This window comes from Epargyreus clarus, unplaced genomic scaffold (assembly GCF_041222505.1).
Source record: "Epargyreus clarus isolate Ecla_fem2 unplaced genomic scaffold, WU_Ecla_fem_2.2 ptg000021l, whole genome shotgun sequence".
In the NCBI taxonomy this organism is placed as follows: domain Eukaryota; kingdom Metazoa; phylum Arthropoda; class Insecta; order Lepidoptera; family Hesperiidae; genus Epargyreus; species Epargyreus clarus.
The window spans coordinates 990,579-1,006,413 of NW_027332228.1; the positions used below are offsets into that span (position 1 = coordinate 990,579).

At 34.6% G+C, this 15,835-nt stretch overlaps 1 protein-coding gene across 1 annotated transcript; it reads right to left on the reverse strand.

Moving 5' to 3' along the window:
- Positions 1 to 4,840: 4,840 nt before the first annotated feature.
- LOC140750777 (esterase B1-like) lies at positions 4,841 to 13,687 on the reverse strand. The gene is made up of 4 exons (XM_073084490.1): positions 13,524 to 13,687; positions 8,555 to 8,686; positions 7,032 to 8,332; positions 4,841 to 5,364 (listed from the first exon to the last, which is right to left on the reverse strand). Exons 1-4 carry the CDS (start codon positions 13,650 to 13,652, stop codon positions 5,193 to 5,195), a joined length of 1,734 nt encoding a protein of 577 aa, XP_072940591.1. The 5' UTR covers positions 13,653 to 13,687; the 3' UTR covers positions 4,841 to 5,192.
- Between the last annotated feature and the right edge of the window lie 2,148 nt (positions 13,688 to 15,835).

The window sequence follows — 15,835 nt, forward strand, 5'->3', positions numbered from 1 at the left end:
TGTTAAAAACTTTTGTTACAAAATAATGTATAAACATCAATAAAATGGACCTACTGCTCTGATCTTTCTCCTCCAGTCGACCTTTGAGCCAAGAATCTGATAAAACCAATCAGTAATCAATAAACAGTCTGATGCACCGAGTTCAATATCCGGAATGTTAAGTTTAGTCTTCTAATGTACCTACGTTCCTCTGTCGTCTTTATGAGTGTTCATCGCATCTACGTGTGTATATGGCATCAGGGAGATCGGCAGGGTCGAATTAAAAAGCAGTAGTTCAAATGATCATTCGTTAAAAAACATTCTGTGAAACGTGTATAACTCAGCGACAATAAAAAGGTCGTCAGAATCAAACCATCACTAACATATGTATTTGTCGGCGAATAAGTGTATGAGACATCTGTATTTTTATAAATTCAAATAAACTTTTAAGAAGGGGCCTCCATTCAACTTCTACCTAGGCTTCTATTCATCTTTCCACCCCTGGCCTCCATTTATATTTCCGCTCCTGGCCTCTATCAACATTTCTGTCCCGGACCTGTGACGATCTTAGTTTGCCACTAATGGCATCACAGGAATCCTATTCGTATCACAATCAACTCCAGTTGCCAGTGTAAATGTGTTTCAGAACATTATTACCCAAGCAAAAAATCCACTTCCTTATTAGTTGAATCGTGAATTTCTGAATAATTATTACATTATACAATATATATGTATCTAATTAACTCTTTCTAAAATAAATAGCAAAAATTATGAAAAGTAGTACAACAAAAAATAAATTAGCACATTGTTTTGTACAAAATTTATGACATGAGTATTGCACATTTTTATGTCTTAATGTTGATTTATGTATAACATCAATATTATTTAGAAGATAATGAGCATTATTTTATTATTTCATAGTGTAACAAAAATATATATGGGGTTATTACACTAGAGCGTGGCTTTTTATATATAAAAATAAAATTTAACGTATTCTGTCTGTTTTTTGCGCTTATGATATTATTGAAGATATGTGTTCCGCTTTGAATGGTCTAGTATGGGAGACATACTTTTCTGAGGCATTTCAGGTTAGTTCTCAGAGGCTGCGGCGCATCTCTGACCGACCTCAGGTAGGATTCTAATCTTATATGGGGTTGACAGAAGTCTATAAGTGGACAAAAAATATTAATCAAAGTTGGTGGTAAACAAACCACTGCTTTACTAACTTCGGCGTTAATCCAACCGTGTTAGACGCTCCTATGTTCTAACTTGATGCGACATAATAAGAGTAATATATGCGTAGTTCATCTTAGTCTTCAGGGGAAACAAAAAATAATCCTCAATCCCCCTCCTGTTGTTTTGGGAGACAAGGCCGTACGCCCAAATACAGCTAATCTACAGTTAATTCTACACAATATACATTATAAATGAATGTTTGTCCTTTATAGAATCGTAAACTATGCTGTTGACCATGTGATGATCTTAAGTAAAGTTGTTGCGCATGTGCCTTTAACATCGTAGGTAAAGGTTACTGAGTTGGCAAGACCACTTTACGACTGATGGCGCCACTATCATTCCAATGAAGGTACAAATTTTCAGTTATATGTTTTTTTTTTAATAAAAGAGTAGCAGACGAGCATGCAGTCCACCTGATGGTAAGTGGCTACTGCCGCCCATGGACATCTTTAATCAACCCCAGATAGGATTAGGTATTCCTACATGAGGTTGCCCACAGATGCGCTGCTACCCCTGAGGACTAAGCTGGAACGCCTCGGAAAAGTCTGTCTCCCTTACCACACCCTTCAAATCGGAACACAGCAGCGCCTAACACTGCTGTTATTAGGTAGAAATAGGTGTGGCGGTGGTGCCGCCGGAGTCGAACCACAAAGGGTTCTACCACCTTCAAATGTATATCATGTTATTTTTTTTTAAAACACGTGCGATGCCTCGGGCACTACTAGTACACAATAAAATGCATCGCTATCTTTGATACATAGACTACTGGTACCTAGTCAATAACTATTTCCATACTTATGTATAATTAACTTATGTAACCTTAAACATGTAATAATTATCCTACCTGTTCTATAATAACCGAGATAGTTTAATATTCATTTTTCCTGTTGCAGTTAAGTAAAGTTAAGTTTCATAGTATCTTTATCTCTATGGATGCAAACAGATACTATGTACCTACCTATACAAAGTACTTTAAAATTAAATATAAATGCTATTAGTAATAGAAGACTATATAGCTAAATGAGAATAGGTATTTCATTGTAAATGAGAATTGTTTTATTAATTAAATGTGCCGAACTAGATAATGTGCCTCAAATTTTAATACATTACAATATAAATGATTGTGAAATAATTGAAATTATGACAAGTGAATTCGTGTTTAAAAAAGAATTAAAGTAGACATTCGGTATGTTAGCCATTCTGTACCCTTAACCCATTAATTCCCAAGGGTTTAAATAAAAGCATTTTTTTTAATTTTATTATTTATATTAGTTACATATACATTCAAAAGGAGAAAATCATAGTCAGAAAAAATATTGATCATTCCGTTTAAATTCCACAAAATGTTGCGTTTACGCAACGTTGGGATTAGTGAACTTTAAAACTACTCGCAACTTACTTATACGGATGGACATTCAAGTACTAACGGGAGTGGAACATTTTAAAACAATCAGCATGAAGATGCACCTGAAATTTTTGACACATATAAATTGTTGTTCTTCTGCATTGTAGGCATCTTCTTCGACGTTTAATTTTATGTTCTTCTACGACATGACCGACATTATCATAGCTAATATTAGTAAGAAATGCGTTCTTGGATGGTCTTCCCATATTTGTATTTGAAACATTCAAAGAATGGCAATATTCGGCTAGCTGTGCTTCTTTACTTTCATCAACGTAAGATTTGGAATCTAATTGTTTATATGATGAAAAAAAAAATAAAAAAAACGCGATGTTTGCAAGGTTCTTCAATTAGGGATAACAGGTCTGCAACACGTTTTGGTGACTTCTTTGGCCTTCTCGATATTCTTGAAGTTCAAGGACTGGGCTCATCTAGCATATTTTCACACCCAGTGGGTATATCAGTGTCGATTTCATACGTTCCAGCGATATCAGTGGACAGTTATCGAAACCACCCAACATATCACCATCTAGGTCTTCTTCATCGGTATCCTCTGCCTGTCGTAAGAGGCGACTAAAAGGGGCTTCCGAGGTTGCGGGCGGCAAGAGTGGGACCTCAAACTGTCCAGCAAGCGACCCCGGGAAGGACAGCGGTTTGTTTGGTCGCATATCGCTGAAATCACTAGGGGATGTGAGAACAGCGTGAATTGCTCCCCCCATGGCAGAGCCCGATAGAAGAGCATCGTGTTAGGAGAACTCCGGTTGTGTTCCGTTGGAGATCCCGGAGTTCTCCACCAAACGCCGAGGACGGCCACCGGGGGGAGTTTTAGTGCGGTAAAAGTCCCACATAACCCGGCATCGCTCTCACGGCGTCGGGTACCTTTTGAAGGTTTCTCCCTAGTGAACAATAAATGGTCTTCTTTGTCTGTAAGATTGTCAACTGATGGGAGGTGGCTGATGATGTATAATCTAATCTAATATTATGTAGAAAATGCATTGCCACCACATTTTTTTTGGATTACTACATAAACTAGAGACATTGATGTTCAACAACTAAGAAATAATGAAATTAAAACGTTTGTGTCGCTTGAGCTCCAAGAAATCATTGTTTACTATAAATACCTAGCATCAATAGATCGCGGCATTACAATAACAAACATTCAATAATTCTCCCAACGTTGCGTACACGCAACATTTGATGGAAGTCTAAGTTAAACTATATATATAGTTCTTCCTGTTCAACAGAATTATTGAAGTCATAAATAAAGTATTGTTAAATGTTTGTTTAGGGTAAAGAGTTCTTATTTATTTTAATTTATATTTTTTATAATTTTATGAATTTGTCTAACTGGAGGAGACTCAATTTGCTGGTTTTCAAAATTAAAAATAAAATATATTTTGTATGAAAATAAGTGTCCAAATAATAATAACCTGTATTTTAGCTTTTCCCTTATAGAATGGATTAGATGTAAGAGATTTACTGTCCCAATTTTAATACCAAAAAAAATCAAGCGTAAAATGTTGCGTTTACGCAACGATGGGTAAAGATGGGTTAATATGAGTTTTTACGTTTTTACAAAAATGACTGTTTGTTATTTTGTTTACGTATTTCCCATACATTTTATATCAGTCCTCTGGGAGCGCTGATTGGAAATGTATGGGCAAATACGTTAACAAATACAAAAACAGTCATTTTTGTAAAAGCATGAAAACTCACACTAAGGGCACTGTAGTTACATCGTGTATGTACATTTATTATAAGGAAGTTGTGATTGGGGAAACATGATAAAACAGTTAATAAACACTGTGTGTGTTTAGATATACTTAAAAATTTACAAAATTGCGTTCCCTTAAGTTTTGAAATAGAACAACTAATTTAAGGAAAAATAACGCCTGGTGAAATCTAACACTTAATGTAGTTCCACACACAATAACTCAACTCATGTGCATGTACGAAATAGCAATTTCTCAGGCGCTAACCCCTTATAAAACATAAGTTCCTTATTTCGCCGTGTTTCAGTACCTTAGCATGAGTTTTTACGTTTTTACAAAAATTAATGTTTTTGTATTTGTTTACGTATTTGCTCATGAATTTCCAATCGGCACCCCTAGCGAACCGTATCAAAATGATTAGAAATTTGAGGGAAATACGTAAACAAATACAAAAACAGTAATTTTCGTAAAAACGTAAAAGTATGATATACAAAAAAGTTATTACACATCATTATTGGTTATATTTTATTATTCAAACAACAACACAAAATACAACATAATCAAAATATATTCATATGGCATAATACAATGTAGCTAAATCGTACGATGAGAGAAACATTAAATTTTATTTTGTGAATTTAAAAGTTATTAAATTTATTGAATATTTTACCTTTTCAGGTTAGACTATTGGTCTTATATCGCCGTAGATGCCCTTAGGGGTAATTTCGCCTTAGGATCTAAGTTGAAATGCCTCATAATCATTACAACAACCAGCTTTACGAAAACAGACGTGTGAAGTCATTAAGATTATGTTCGATTTTTGGCACCAAAAAAGAAAAAGGTATAAGACAAGGTACAACACATTATGTGATATGAGGAAGACCTGCTTCCTTGAATAATTCGTTCCAGAACTCCATTCTTTCTCGGTCGGCGTAACGTCCCATGGTCCCGCCTTCTTCCAAGTTCATGAACTCCTTGCCTGCCTTCGTGTAGGGGGTCCAGTTTACTCCAGAAGTGGGGTCTGGAGTCGGCCGACTGAAAACAATATGAATAGAGATACAGTTGCTGCATAATAATTAGTTATTGTTCCAGGGGGGCCTACCACCATCTTTTAAAAACCATCATAGTTCAGGAAAGTCTTATTTCCTACTAAAAACAATAAAATATTCCGCCATACACAGCTGAATAAAGTTAAACCCTTATTAATTTTTCGCTTATCCATTATATAAAAAGAAACTGAAATTGTCATATTTTGCTTAAAAAGTTAAATTTCCTGCAAAAAAAGTAAAAGTATGATTTAAATAATATTGTGTTAATAGATGGAAGTAACCCCCCAGAATTGCTTTCTCCAACCCAAAAACCACCTCTACATTTTGTTTATTACATTTTAATAGAATTACATGTAACGGGTCACCACAAAATGCTCATCCAGCCATATAAATGAGGACAAATATATATCAATATATCAAACATAGGCTAACAAGTTCTATGGGATGTTTTACTTTCCATCGTCGACAACCCATCATTGTCCCATTGCTGAGCAAGAGTCTCCTCCCAGAATGAAAAGGATTTAAGCCAAAGTTCACCACACTGTGTGTACATCTTTAAGATCTCTTTTTACAGTCACAGGCATATCGGTTCCCTCATGCTGTTTCCCTTCATCTAACGGTGAAGAAAAACAGCATGAGCAAGTCATAATTACTTTCTATTAAGCTCATAGCCCCCATTGAGAAGCCTTATTTCACGTATGTGTTTCCCTTATATTTCCGTAGCCATCAAAAATAATAGCTCAGTGGTACAAGAATAGATTGCGCCTTTCATTTAATTAAATAAATGTATTTATTTGTTATTATGCAATTTACCAGGACCTTTAGTTTACATGTATTGGAATTGTTGTATTAGTTGGTAGATAGGTAGAACCTTTACCGAAGGTACGCAGTAAAAATAATTATCTATTTATACAGATTTTGGTTTTTGAGATATTCCTTTACCGTAAAATTTTAGATTTTAGAGTGAGTAATAAAAACAGGAAATCTAGATATTAATAGCTCAATGAGAACGCACCTGGCAACTAGACAATTACTGACTCAAGAGGAAAACCCAGCAACAGGAAAATTGTGCGGGGAAAAGATGTATGGAAACGTTCATTAATGGACCACAGGTACATGTCAATGAATATCATTATAATGAAATGCAGTTGAATATAAAAAAAACATGTTTGTTGTTGTCGGTTGCTCTTTCAAGAGTCACGTACTCAAGGAAAATATTATATTAAAAGAAAAAATTAGTCGTGCTTGTAAAATGTTAAATCAGGGTTACATTAATGAAGAATGGAGTTGAAATAGATATCAATTCAACCCGTGAGGTACGCAATAGGTAGCTACGCAGATGTCACATTCTTGCAATCCTATTAAAAGACAGTATACTAACCTATACTAACATGTGATATAATATGTTATTACGGAACACGTTGCAATTGTCAACTCATTATCATTAACCACGTGCGGATTGGTATACTCGATTCATATCTTTGAGAGCGTTAGAGAAAACTTATTACCTTTGGTCATACCTAATTATAAAGATTCTTAAATTAAGATCATGTTTTTTGCATTTCCATTATAGACACAACCGTTTGAATTTAGAACTAGAATCAACTAGAGACACAGATAAAATATTTAATTATTTAAAAAATTAATGCTCACCCAGTTCTTGCGAAGTCTGCCCAAATCTTAGTCAAACCAAACACTATATCTCTCAGCTTCTTCTGCTCCGTATATTGTTTTCTATTCAAATCTTGCAAGAAGAAGTAAAACAGGTCATCAGCGTGGCAAGCTCCTTTTAAGTTGGTATGTCCCGTTATAGCTTTGACCACGTTCAAGTCTGTGTCATAATTGAATCTGTACATGTATACAGGAACGCCATAATCAGCATATATGTTCGTATATCTATGGGATTGATACGCAAAATGAACATCCGTTTGCAAATTAGTGATAGGCACTTGATCATCTTTAGTGAAATCCCTATTACCAACGTAGAACCTTTTGAGTCTTTCTCCATACTCTATTAACTTCTCTGGGGAAATTACCTCAGCCAGCATCCTTGGAATAAAGTTTGATGGATTTGGATTATTCATAGGCAACCTTTCAATTTGGTAATCTAGTAAAATTATACCTTCGGCTGAATTGTACCCAACGATGAGCGGTACTTTGTTTACTCGGCCGTTAGTAAGGGCGTCTATTGCTCTTTCAGTCATAAATGCTTCAGTATTTGGGAATTTCTTTTCTACTACAGGAACAAAATGTTCGGGAAGTCCTCGGCGCCTCTCATCTTCCGTCATCGACTGGTACGTAACGTTAGCGAGCTGAAGCGGTTTGAGTTGTCGAAGAAATTGCAATAACTCATCTACGTTGTTCGTATCTTTACCTAAAGTTTTTGCAAGTCTAAATGCCCTCTCTCTTGGCTTTTCCTGCAAATCCCAGTCGTCAATAGAGACTCCACTTTGTGCTATCGCTCCATGGAATAATCCTTTAGACATGGGAGAGAGTATGTGGTACGTAACCGATCCCGCGCCGGAGCTTTCTCCGAAAATTGTCACTCTTTTGTTGTCTCCACCGAACTGGACAATATTTTTTTGGATCCACCGAAGAGCTGCCACTTGATCTTTCAAACCAGCGTTCCCAGGAACTTCAGGTGTATCTAAACCTAAATATCCCAACACTTCTAATCTGTAATTCATTGTTACATATACAATATCCTGCTGCAGCATGAACTCTGGCGGATACGATTCGAAGTTTCCAGATCCATATTTATTAGATCCACCGTAGATGAAGACCATAACAGGGTTTTTGGCATTAGGAGACAAGTTCTTTGAGTAGACGTTTAAGAAAAGGCAATTCTCGCTTCCCTCTACGAATCTTTCAAAACCGTCATCGTACTGCGGACATACTGGACCATGCTCGATAGCATCTCGGACTCCACGCCAGGGTAGTGGTGGTCGAGGGGCCTGAAATATCATAAAATAATATTTTTTGCTCTTATAAAATGCAAAAGGGTTTGCAATTAATACACTCACTGTCACTGAAAGTCACTGAAAAAAATCAACCATTTTTATTTTCATAATTAAAGCTCATTAGATTATTCTTTAACTTAATTTAAACTTATGTCCGTTATGGTAAATTTGATGTATAGTTCAGAACTATGTACTTATATCGAACAAGTTACTTGCCGTAAATCTAAGGTCTCCCACCGGAGGTTGTGCATACGGAATCCCTTTGAAGCTGTAGTACTTTTCCCCATTGATAAGGGTGCGTAAAGCACCTTTCAATTGCCCCTCGCTAGTCGACACGATCGGGTTTTCCTGAAAATAAACAATTTGACTTTACGATAAAATTGCCTTTTTCACTTTGAATTAGCATATACGGAATTGCATAAATAGTATAGTATCTTCTATATCCGCGTTTCCCAACCTGTGGTCCGCGGACTCCTGGGGGTCCGCGGTGTCATCTCCGGACCATACATAAATCGCTCATTAAATGCAAAAGGGCCGCAAAACAAAAAATCAGCAAACCAGTTTTTTTAGAAAAATGTGGTCTAAGCACATGATATTTTAAAATTTAAAAAAAGATGCATCTAATGATGTATAACACAATTATTAATCTATAAATAAAAGAAAAAATACATAAATTGGTTTTTCAAATTTAGTTTTGGCTCTCCTGTAAAAAAAATGGTATTTGGGATTGCTGTTTATTTTATTAAGGGGGTCTGTGAAAACTGATCTTGATTTCCTAAGGGTCCGTGGACTGAAAAAGGCTGGGAAACGCTGTTCTTTATGTATGTACTCGTATATTAAAACTTACAGTAATTCCTTGATAAATCAACCATGATAGAAGAAAAATATATTTATTTCTCAAATTATTGACTATCCTGGATATATTAATTTAATTAAAAAAAACATATATACGGTCGTATTGAGAAACCTGACCCAGCCCCTTTTACGTTTTACGAAAATATGAAATCACCTTCTACAAGTCGTTGCCACCGGCAGTTATCTTTTCTCAGGTTAAGGAAAAGATAAAATCGTTGTTGAACAAATGACAATTGCTTAACATTTTACATAAACAAAGGGATAAATATTATTTAAACAAAGGAATAAATATAAATATGATTTTAAAGAAATTCAGCTATTTTAAATTACACACTAATCGTCGTAAGACATGACGTCACGTGGCTTGGCCCATTTATTAATGTACCTACTTCCTTTTAGTGTAGTGAATTACTAGACTTTCATTAATGACAGTAACGGAAATTAAGGACTTCTTGGATTTTACAAAAATATGAATATTACCTTCTACAAGTCATTGCCACTGACGTTTATCTTTAACCTGAAATCGTTGTGAGTGTTGTGACACGAATGACTAATCTATTGTTTATAGTCTTACAATAATGTACCGTTAGTTCTGTGCTTATTATTATGTACACACGTTCAAGGATAAGAATAAAAATTCGTTTTGTATCTCCAGTTTTGTTTTTCACTAGCGGCCCAATAGGAGGATATGCAAGTACGATATGAATTATAGTTCATTTGCCATGCCCTGTGACCTAAACTTGATAGATTTGAACATAAGAGATGTCGTTAGGTCTGTCTTCATCTCAGGATCTTTATGTCATATTAGAACTGACATCAAAGTCATATTATATGGACAAAACACCCTCTGTAAGTAAATTAACTGCCAAACTTTTTAAGTGAATACATGACATTCATTCAGTTTATACTTTTCAATTAAGCATATATATTGATATCATTTAGGTATCCACCTATACCGTTATGATAACCTTAAACCGTACGAAGGCAAATAATTGTTGATAATCTTTTTTGTAGTTATTATTATTGTACATTATTTAAGTCGATCAATCAATCGGTAATTTAACTGATGAACACACAATATGTGTGCTATGTAAAACCAACATTTTTATTTTTTTATATAGCATTTGGCCTTCACCTAATGGTGAGTGTTTTCCAAGTAAGTGGGTAAGTAGCCACCCGTAAACATCTATAATCAACCCCAGCTAAGACTAGGTTTTCAACTAAGGTTGCCAAGAGGTGCGTTGCAAGCCCTGAGGACCATGTTAGAACGCCCTAAATAAGTAGATATAATATGTCTCCCTTGCCACACCCTTCATAGCAAGACAAAGCAATTCTAAACACAACTGTTATCACGCATAAATAAGTGTGGCGTTGGTACCTCCGGAGTCGAACAGAGGTTTTTGGCCCCTTCAATTAATTACCAAGTTTAGCAAGTATGTTATGTACTAGTCTAATGAAGGTTACAGCAACATCAGTGCCTCGTGTTTGTAATTAACGATAGTGAAATCTAACTAATTTCCGAGCAATAAAGTCCTTCGTAAGTTAGAGTACTTTATTACCGCTGTTGAATAAAATATTTTTAGTTAAAAATTATTTTTTCAGTTATTAGTTCAATTGATCACCCTTCTGTTGTTCACCCTTAACATTAAAGGGCGTATTCTTTTTTAAACAAAATTTTATTTTCTCTCACTGTTTTGTTTATTTTCTCTCACGTCCATTAAATATCGCAGTATCGTCTTTTGTACGGATAAAGAGGCTAGAAACATACCACAAACCGATTTCTATTCCCGTGTCGACATCTACAACCGTATTTATACCCCTCACAGTCACTTAACATGCCAAATAAAAACATTACACATGTTAATAACTGTGTGCGTTTAATTAACATTTTTAACCAGCAAGTCTGATGCACTTGCAACGATTGATAGCGGCGGCACTGAACTGTTATTTTTATTTCATTTTTCGTTACCTCAGTTATAGGGATGTTTCATTTACGTATCATATCGATGTTAATATACTTTAATTTAAGCGTATTAAAAGTATATTTTGATTAACATACACTATTATTATGCCACAATCACTAAATTATTAATATTAATATAATTATCACAATTAAGTAATGACAATTATAATTAGTATACTTATAGAATTATAGATGAATGCTCAATTGTTCATCAGTTGTATCTAATCATAGACCTCCTAACAAATCCATGGTCTGTAGTGTCTGTATTTAAAGTTTGTCAGTTTTAATGTGGAAGAACCATTTGTGGTTTGACTACGGCGGCATCCTGCCACCATCGCCACTCCTGATTCTGCCTTATAACAGCAATGTTAAGCGCTGCTGTGTTCTGGTTTAAACAGTGTGGTAAGGGAGTCATACTTTTCCGAGGCGTTCGAGCTTAGTCCTCAGGGGTAGCGGCGCACCAGTGACCAACCTTAGGTAGGAATTTCTAATCCTGTCTGGGGTTGATTACAAATGTCCATAAGCGGCAGTAGCCACTTATCATTAGGTGGACTGCTTGCTCGTCTGTTACTAATATATTAAAAAAATGATTAGACGCCGATTACCGATAATATAATAATTAAAAATGACAAACAATGGCCTCAATAATAATAAAATTAAGTATGAAGAACATTTATAAATTGAAAAAATACCTTTTCTGCGAGACTAATTCAGTTACAATGGAAGAACTGATGGTTTTATTTACTTAAATTAAATTAAATACTTCATTACTGTTCATAGTTAGAACTATTAACTTTCGCGGTAAAAACTATCGCAGCTGTTTCAAATCAAGATACTGGATTTTTAGTAAAAATGACTACTGATACATAACTACTTATTCTAATGATATAAATAAAGAATCGAAATTACATAACACTGATTTATATTTATTTTCATGTTTGAGCGACAAGGCCGACAAGCATACAAATGCATAACTATTAGGAATTAATTTAATTTGATGTCTTATCATTGATATATAAACAAACGCAACATAATCTGTGTATGACTTTAAAAAACCCACGACGTAATCCCACACAACAAAGCAACACGCATAATATAATTTACTTTCACTTTAGTCCAGGAGGAATTGGCGCATGAGTACCGAAAACTATTCCACCTCAATTTTTTTATGCGATCCTCTTTAAATTGTCCTACTGGTGAAATAAATGCATGTTGCCATGGGGCAACCCCGTGCCATATTGTTTAAACTGAAATTGTTTAAACAATTGCAAGGAATTGTTATTTTTCAACCGGACAAATTTTTTTTATATTCTTTATTGAAATACGAATAAAAAAAGTCCTATGACTTTTCACGATAAAGTTAATATTTTTAGAGATATGAATTTTTAAAGGTTCGAAAAATCTCAAATTTGGGTACTTTTGACCCATGAAAAATATATTAAAAAAAATATATATAAATAATATATTTTTTTTAATTCTTTATACAATAGTTAATAATATTCTTAGTAGAGACTTTTAAAAATTTTATTGTCTATACCTGTTTTATAATTGTTAATTTCACGCGCTCACAAGTATGCGCCGCTTACCTTTAAGTATCGCCGTCTCTCTCTATGATAATAACTATGATAATAACAAAAAAATAATATAAACTGATAAAAAAGTAATTTTATTTACATGTTCCGATTCATGCTTAAATAACTTTCGTAAAATTGATTTCAGAAAAAAAATTATGAGAAACAAATTGTAGACAATTTAATTATTAATAACATTGCTTTCTTTAACAATCTTGATAAAGTTAATAGTTTTTAAGATAAATGATAAATAATGATTCAGGACATAGAGAGGCCGATGCAGCGCATGAGTCAGAGAGAGACGGCGATACTTAAAGGTAAGCGGCGCATACTTGTGAGCGCGTGAAATTAACAATTATAAAACAGGTATAAACAATAAAATTTTTAAAAGTCTCTATTAAGAATATTATTAACTATTGTATAAAGAATTAAAAAAAAAAATATTTATATATATATTTTTTTTAATATATTTTTCATGGGTCAAAAGTACCCAAATTTGAGATTTTTCGAACCTTTAAAAATTCATATCTCTAAAAATATTAACTTTATCGTGAAAAGTCATAGGACTTTTTTTATTCGTATTTCAATAAAGAATATAAAAAAAATTTGTCCGGTTGAAAAATAACAATTCCTTGCAATTGTTTAAACAATTTCAGTTTAAACAATATGGCACGGGGTTGCCCCATGGCAACATGCATTTATATCACCAGTAGGACAATTTAAAGAGGATCGCATAAAAAAATTGAGGTGGAATAGTTTTCGGTACTCATGCGCCAATTCCTCCTGGACTACTTACCACAAACTGACTTTCTTGTCCATGACCATGACCGTGACCGTGACCGTGACCGTGGTGCCCGTGACCCGCGCTGCCGCCCAGCATGACCGACAACACCGCACATGTGACGACCAACCGTGACACTGTCATTGTGGCAGTGAGTCTCACTCGCCACACTCGAATGATGCCCGTTTCTCCGAACCGTCTTATTTATTTCGCGCGTTTTCCTTACCTACTAATATTTCTTGGGTAATTTAGTATTCAATTTAATCATATCAATATGACAGTTGAAGTTGCTCAGAAATTATTAAGGTCATGCAGCAAGCATGTTCCACCATGGTGGATCATTGAGGAGGGTATTTTGTTTTAGTGTCGAACCTATGTCGGGTATGTGGCAGCCCTGTTTAATATAAATACTGCATAATTAATTTCTTAAATTTTAATTGGGACAAAGAATTACGTAGTTGAGGAGTGTAAATATTTCTTTAAGATAAGATTTCTATAAATACGAAAAAAATCGTGTTAAAGATACGACTTTCTGCCTTACATCAAAGATAAAAAAGCGTAAGGACGTTTTTGTAACAGTTGGCCCGTTATTGATTATTATTATTTATTATTAACAAATAGAAAAAAAGATCTACCCAAAATCTTTCAAAATATATATCTTCTTTCTCATATTACTCTGCCATTAACTAGAACACAGCAGATCAAACATTGCTATAAAGCATAAATAGGCGCGCTGGGTGTCCCGCCGTAGCAACCCAAAAGTGGAAACACCTTTTAATAACGTAAATAATGTTGTACGAATATAAAAAATTAAAAAATGTTAGTATTTAAACGTCAAATTACAACAACAATACAAAGTAGGTAATTAATATTCGCCTACACATTTCCGATAAGACTGAACATGTGAATAAATACTTAAGTATTTATTCACATGTTCTGACTCTACTTTGATGTTAGCTTAGACCTCGCGGTTATTATAAAATTATATTAAAAAATATTATATTAATATATATTATTATAAAAATAACACAATAATTAATTAAATAGTACTATAACTAGATAATTTGAATACATTTCTAAAACTATACATTATATATATTGTGTTTACAAGTGAAATGAGTAGGTACATTTAGACGCGTGGTCTCTTGACAAGAGTTGGATTTGATTGAAATTGCAGCCAAATTTTGTATGCCAAATATTATCCGTAATCTATTCTAACGTAATCGCATGTCGTTTAAAAGATTTAAGCTAATATGAGTAAACACAAATAAACTGATAGAATGCTTGGATTTATTTGCTTGATAACCTATTGTATGTTTTTGTGTTATTTCTTGTGAATCTGAATTCATCTCAATAATTGGAAATTAGAGATAAGGTTATCCAGTAATAAATGGAAATTAATTATTGCTAATTGCTGCTGCCTTGAGGCAGAAATAGGTGTGTCGGTGGTGCCGCAGGGGTCGAACGGGTTCTACCACCTCAAGTTTCAAATTTTTATACGGTACCTACACCGTGTAAAAATCGACAGAACCTCTACACTGCTGCTATACTAAATTCCAGCGGTGAAAAAGTAAACGAGTTTCAGATAAATACCATAAAAAGTAGAGCCTTAAACAAGTTGTAAATACCTTTTTTTTATAATATAGGAGTAGCAGACGAGCATGCAGTCCACCTGATGGTAAGTGGCTACTGCCGCCCATGGACATCTGTAATCAATCACAGATAGGATTAGATATTCATACCTGAGGTCGGCCACAGATGCGCCGCTACCCCTGAGGACTAAGCTGGAACGCCTCGGAAAAGTATGTCTCCCTTACCACACCCTTCAAAACGGAACACAGCAGCGCCTAACACTGCTGTTCTTAGGCAGAAATAGGTGTGGCGGTGGCACCGCCGGAGTCGAACCACAAAGGGTTCTACCACCTTGAGACCACCTACATATAATCGCATATACCTTCTCTAGGAACATCGATATTATAACTACTACAGGTCTACTTCGAATAAGGTCAAGACTCACGATAAGTGTGAGGCAGCTTGTTTGTAAACAATACAAACCGAGTTACATTGGATGATGTCATTACTTACGTAAAAACTAGGTGATAAGTTGTTTATAGGTACACTTACTACTTAAAAGTACTTTATAAATATATATATATATATTTTTTTATAATACGAAAGTGGCCAACGAGCATGGCGTCCATCTGATCGTAAGCGGCTACTGCCACTCATGGACTTCAGTAAATTCTGTAATCAACCTCAGGTAAATTAGACCTAAGATCGGCCACAGATGTGTTGCTACCAGTATACATCTGTTATTGGGCAGATGT

Excerpts from the sequence above, each read along its gene's own strand:
- LOC140750777 (XM_073084490.1), bottom strand. The coding sequence starts at position 13,652 with ATGACAGTGTCACGGTTGGTCGTCACATGTGCGGTGTTGTCGGTCATG. Across the intron at positions 8,687-13,523 it reads GACAAGAAAGTCAGTTTGTG|GAAAACCCGATCGTGTCGAC; the intron begins GTAAGTAGTCCA and ends GTTTATTTTCAG. Across the intron at positions 5,365-7,031 it reads GCAGACTTCGCAAGAACTGG|TCGGCCGACTCCAGACCCCA; the intron begins GTGAGCATTAAT and ends TATTGTTTTCAG.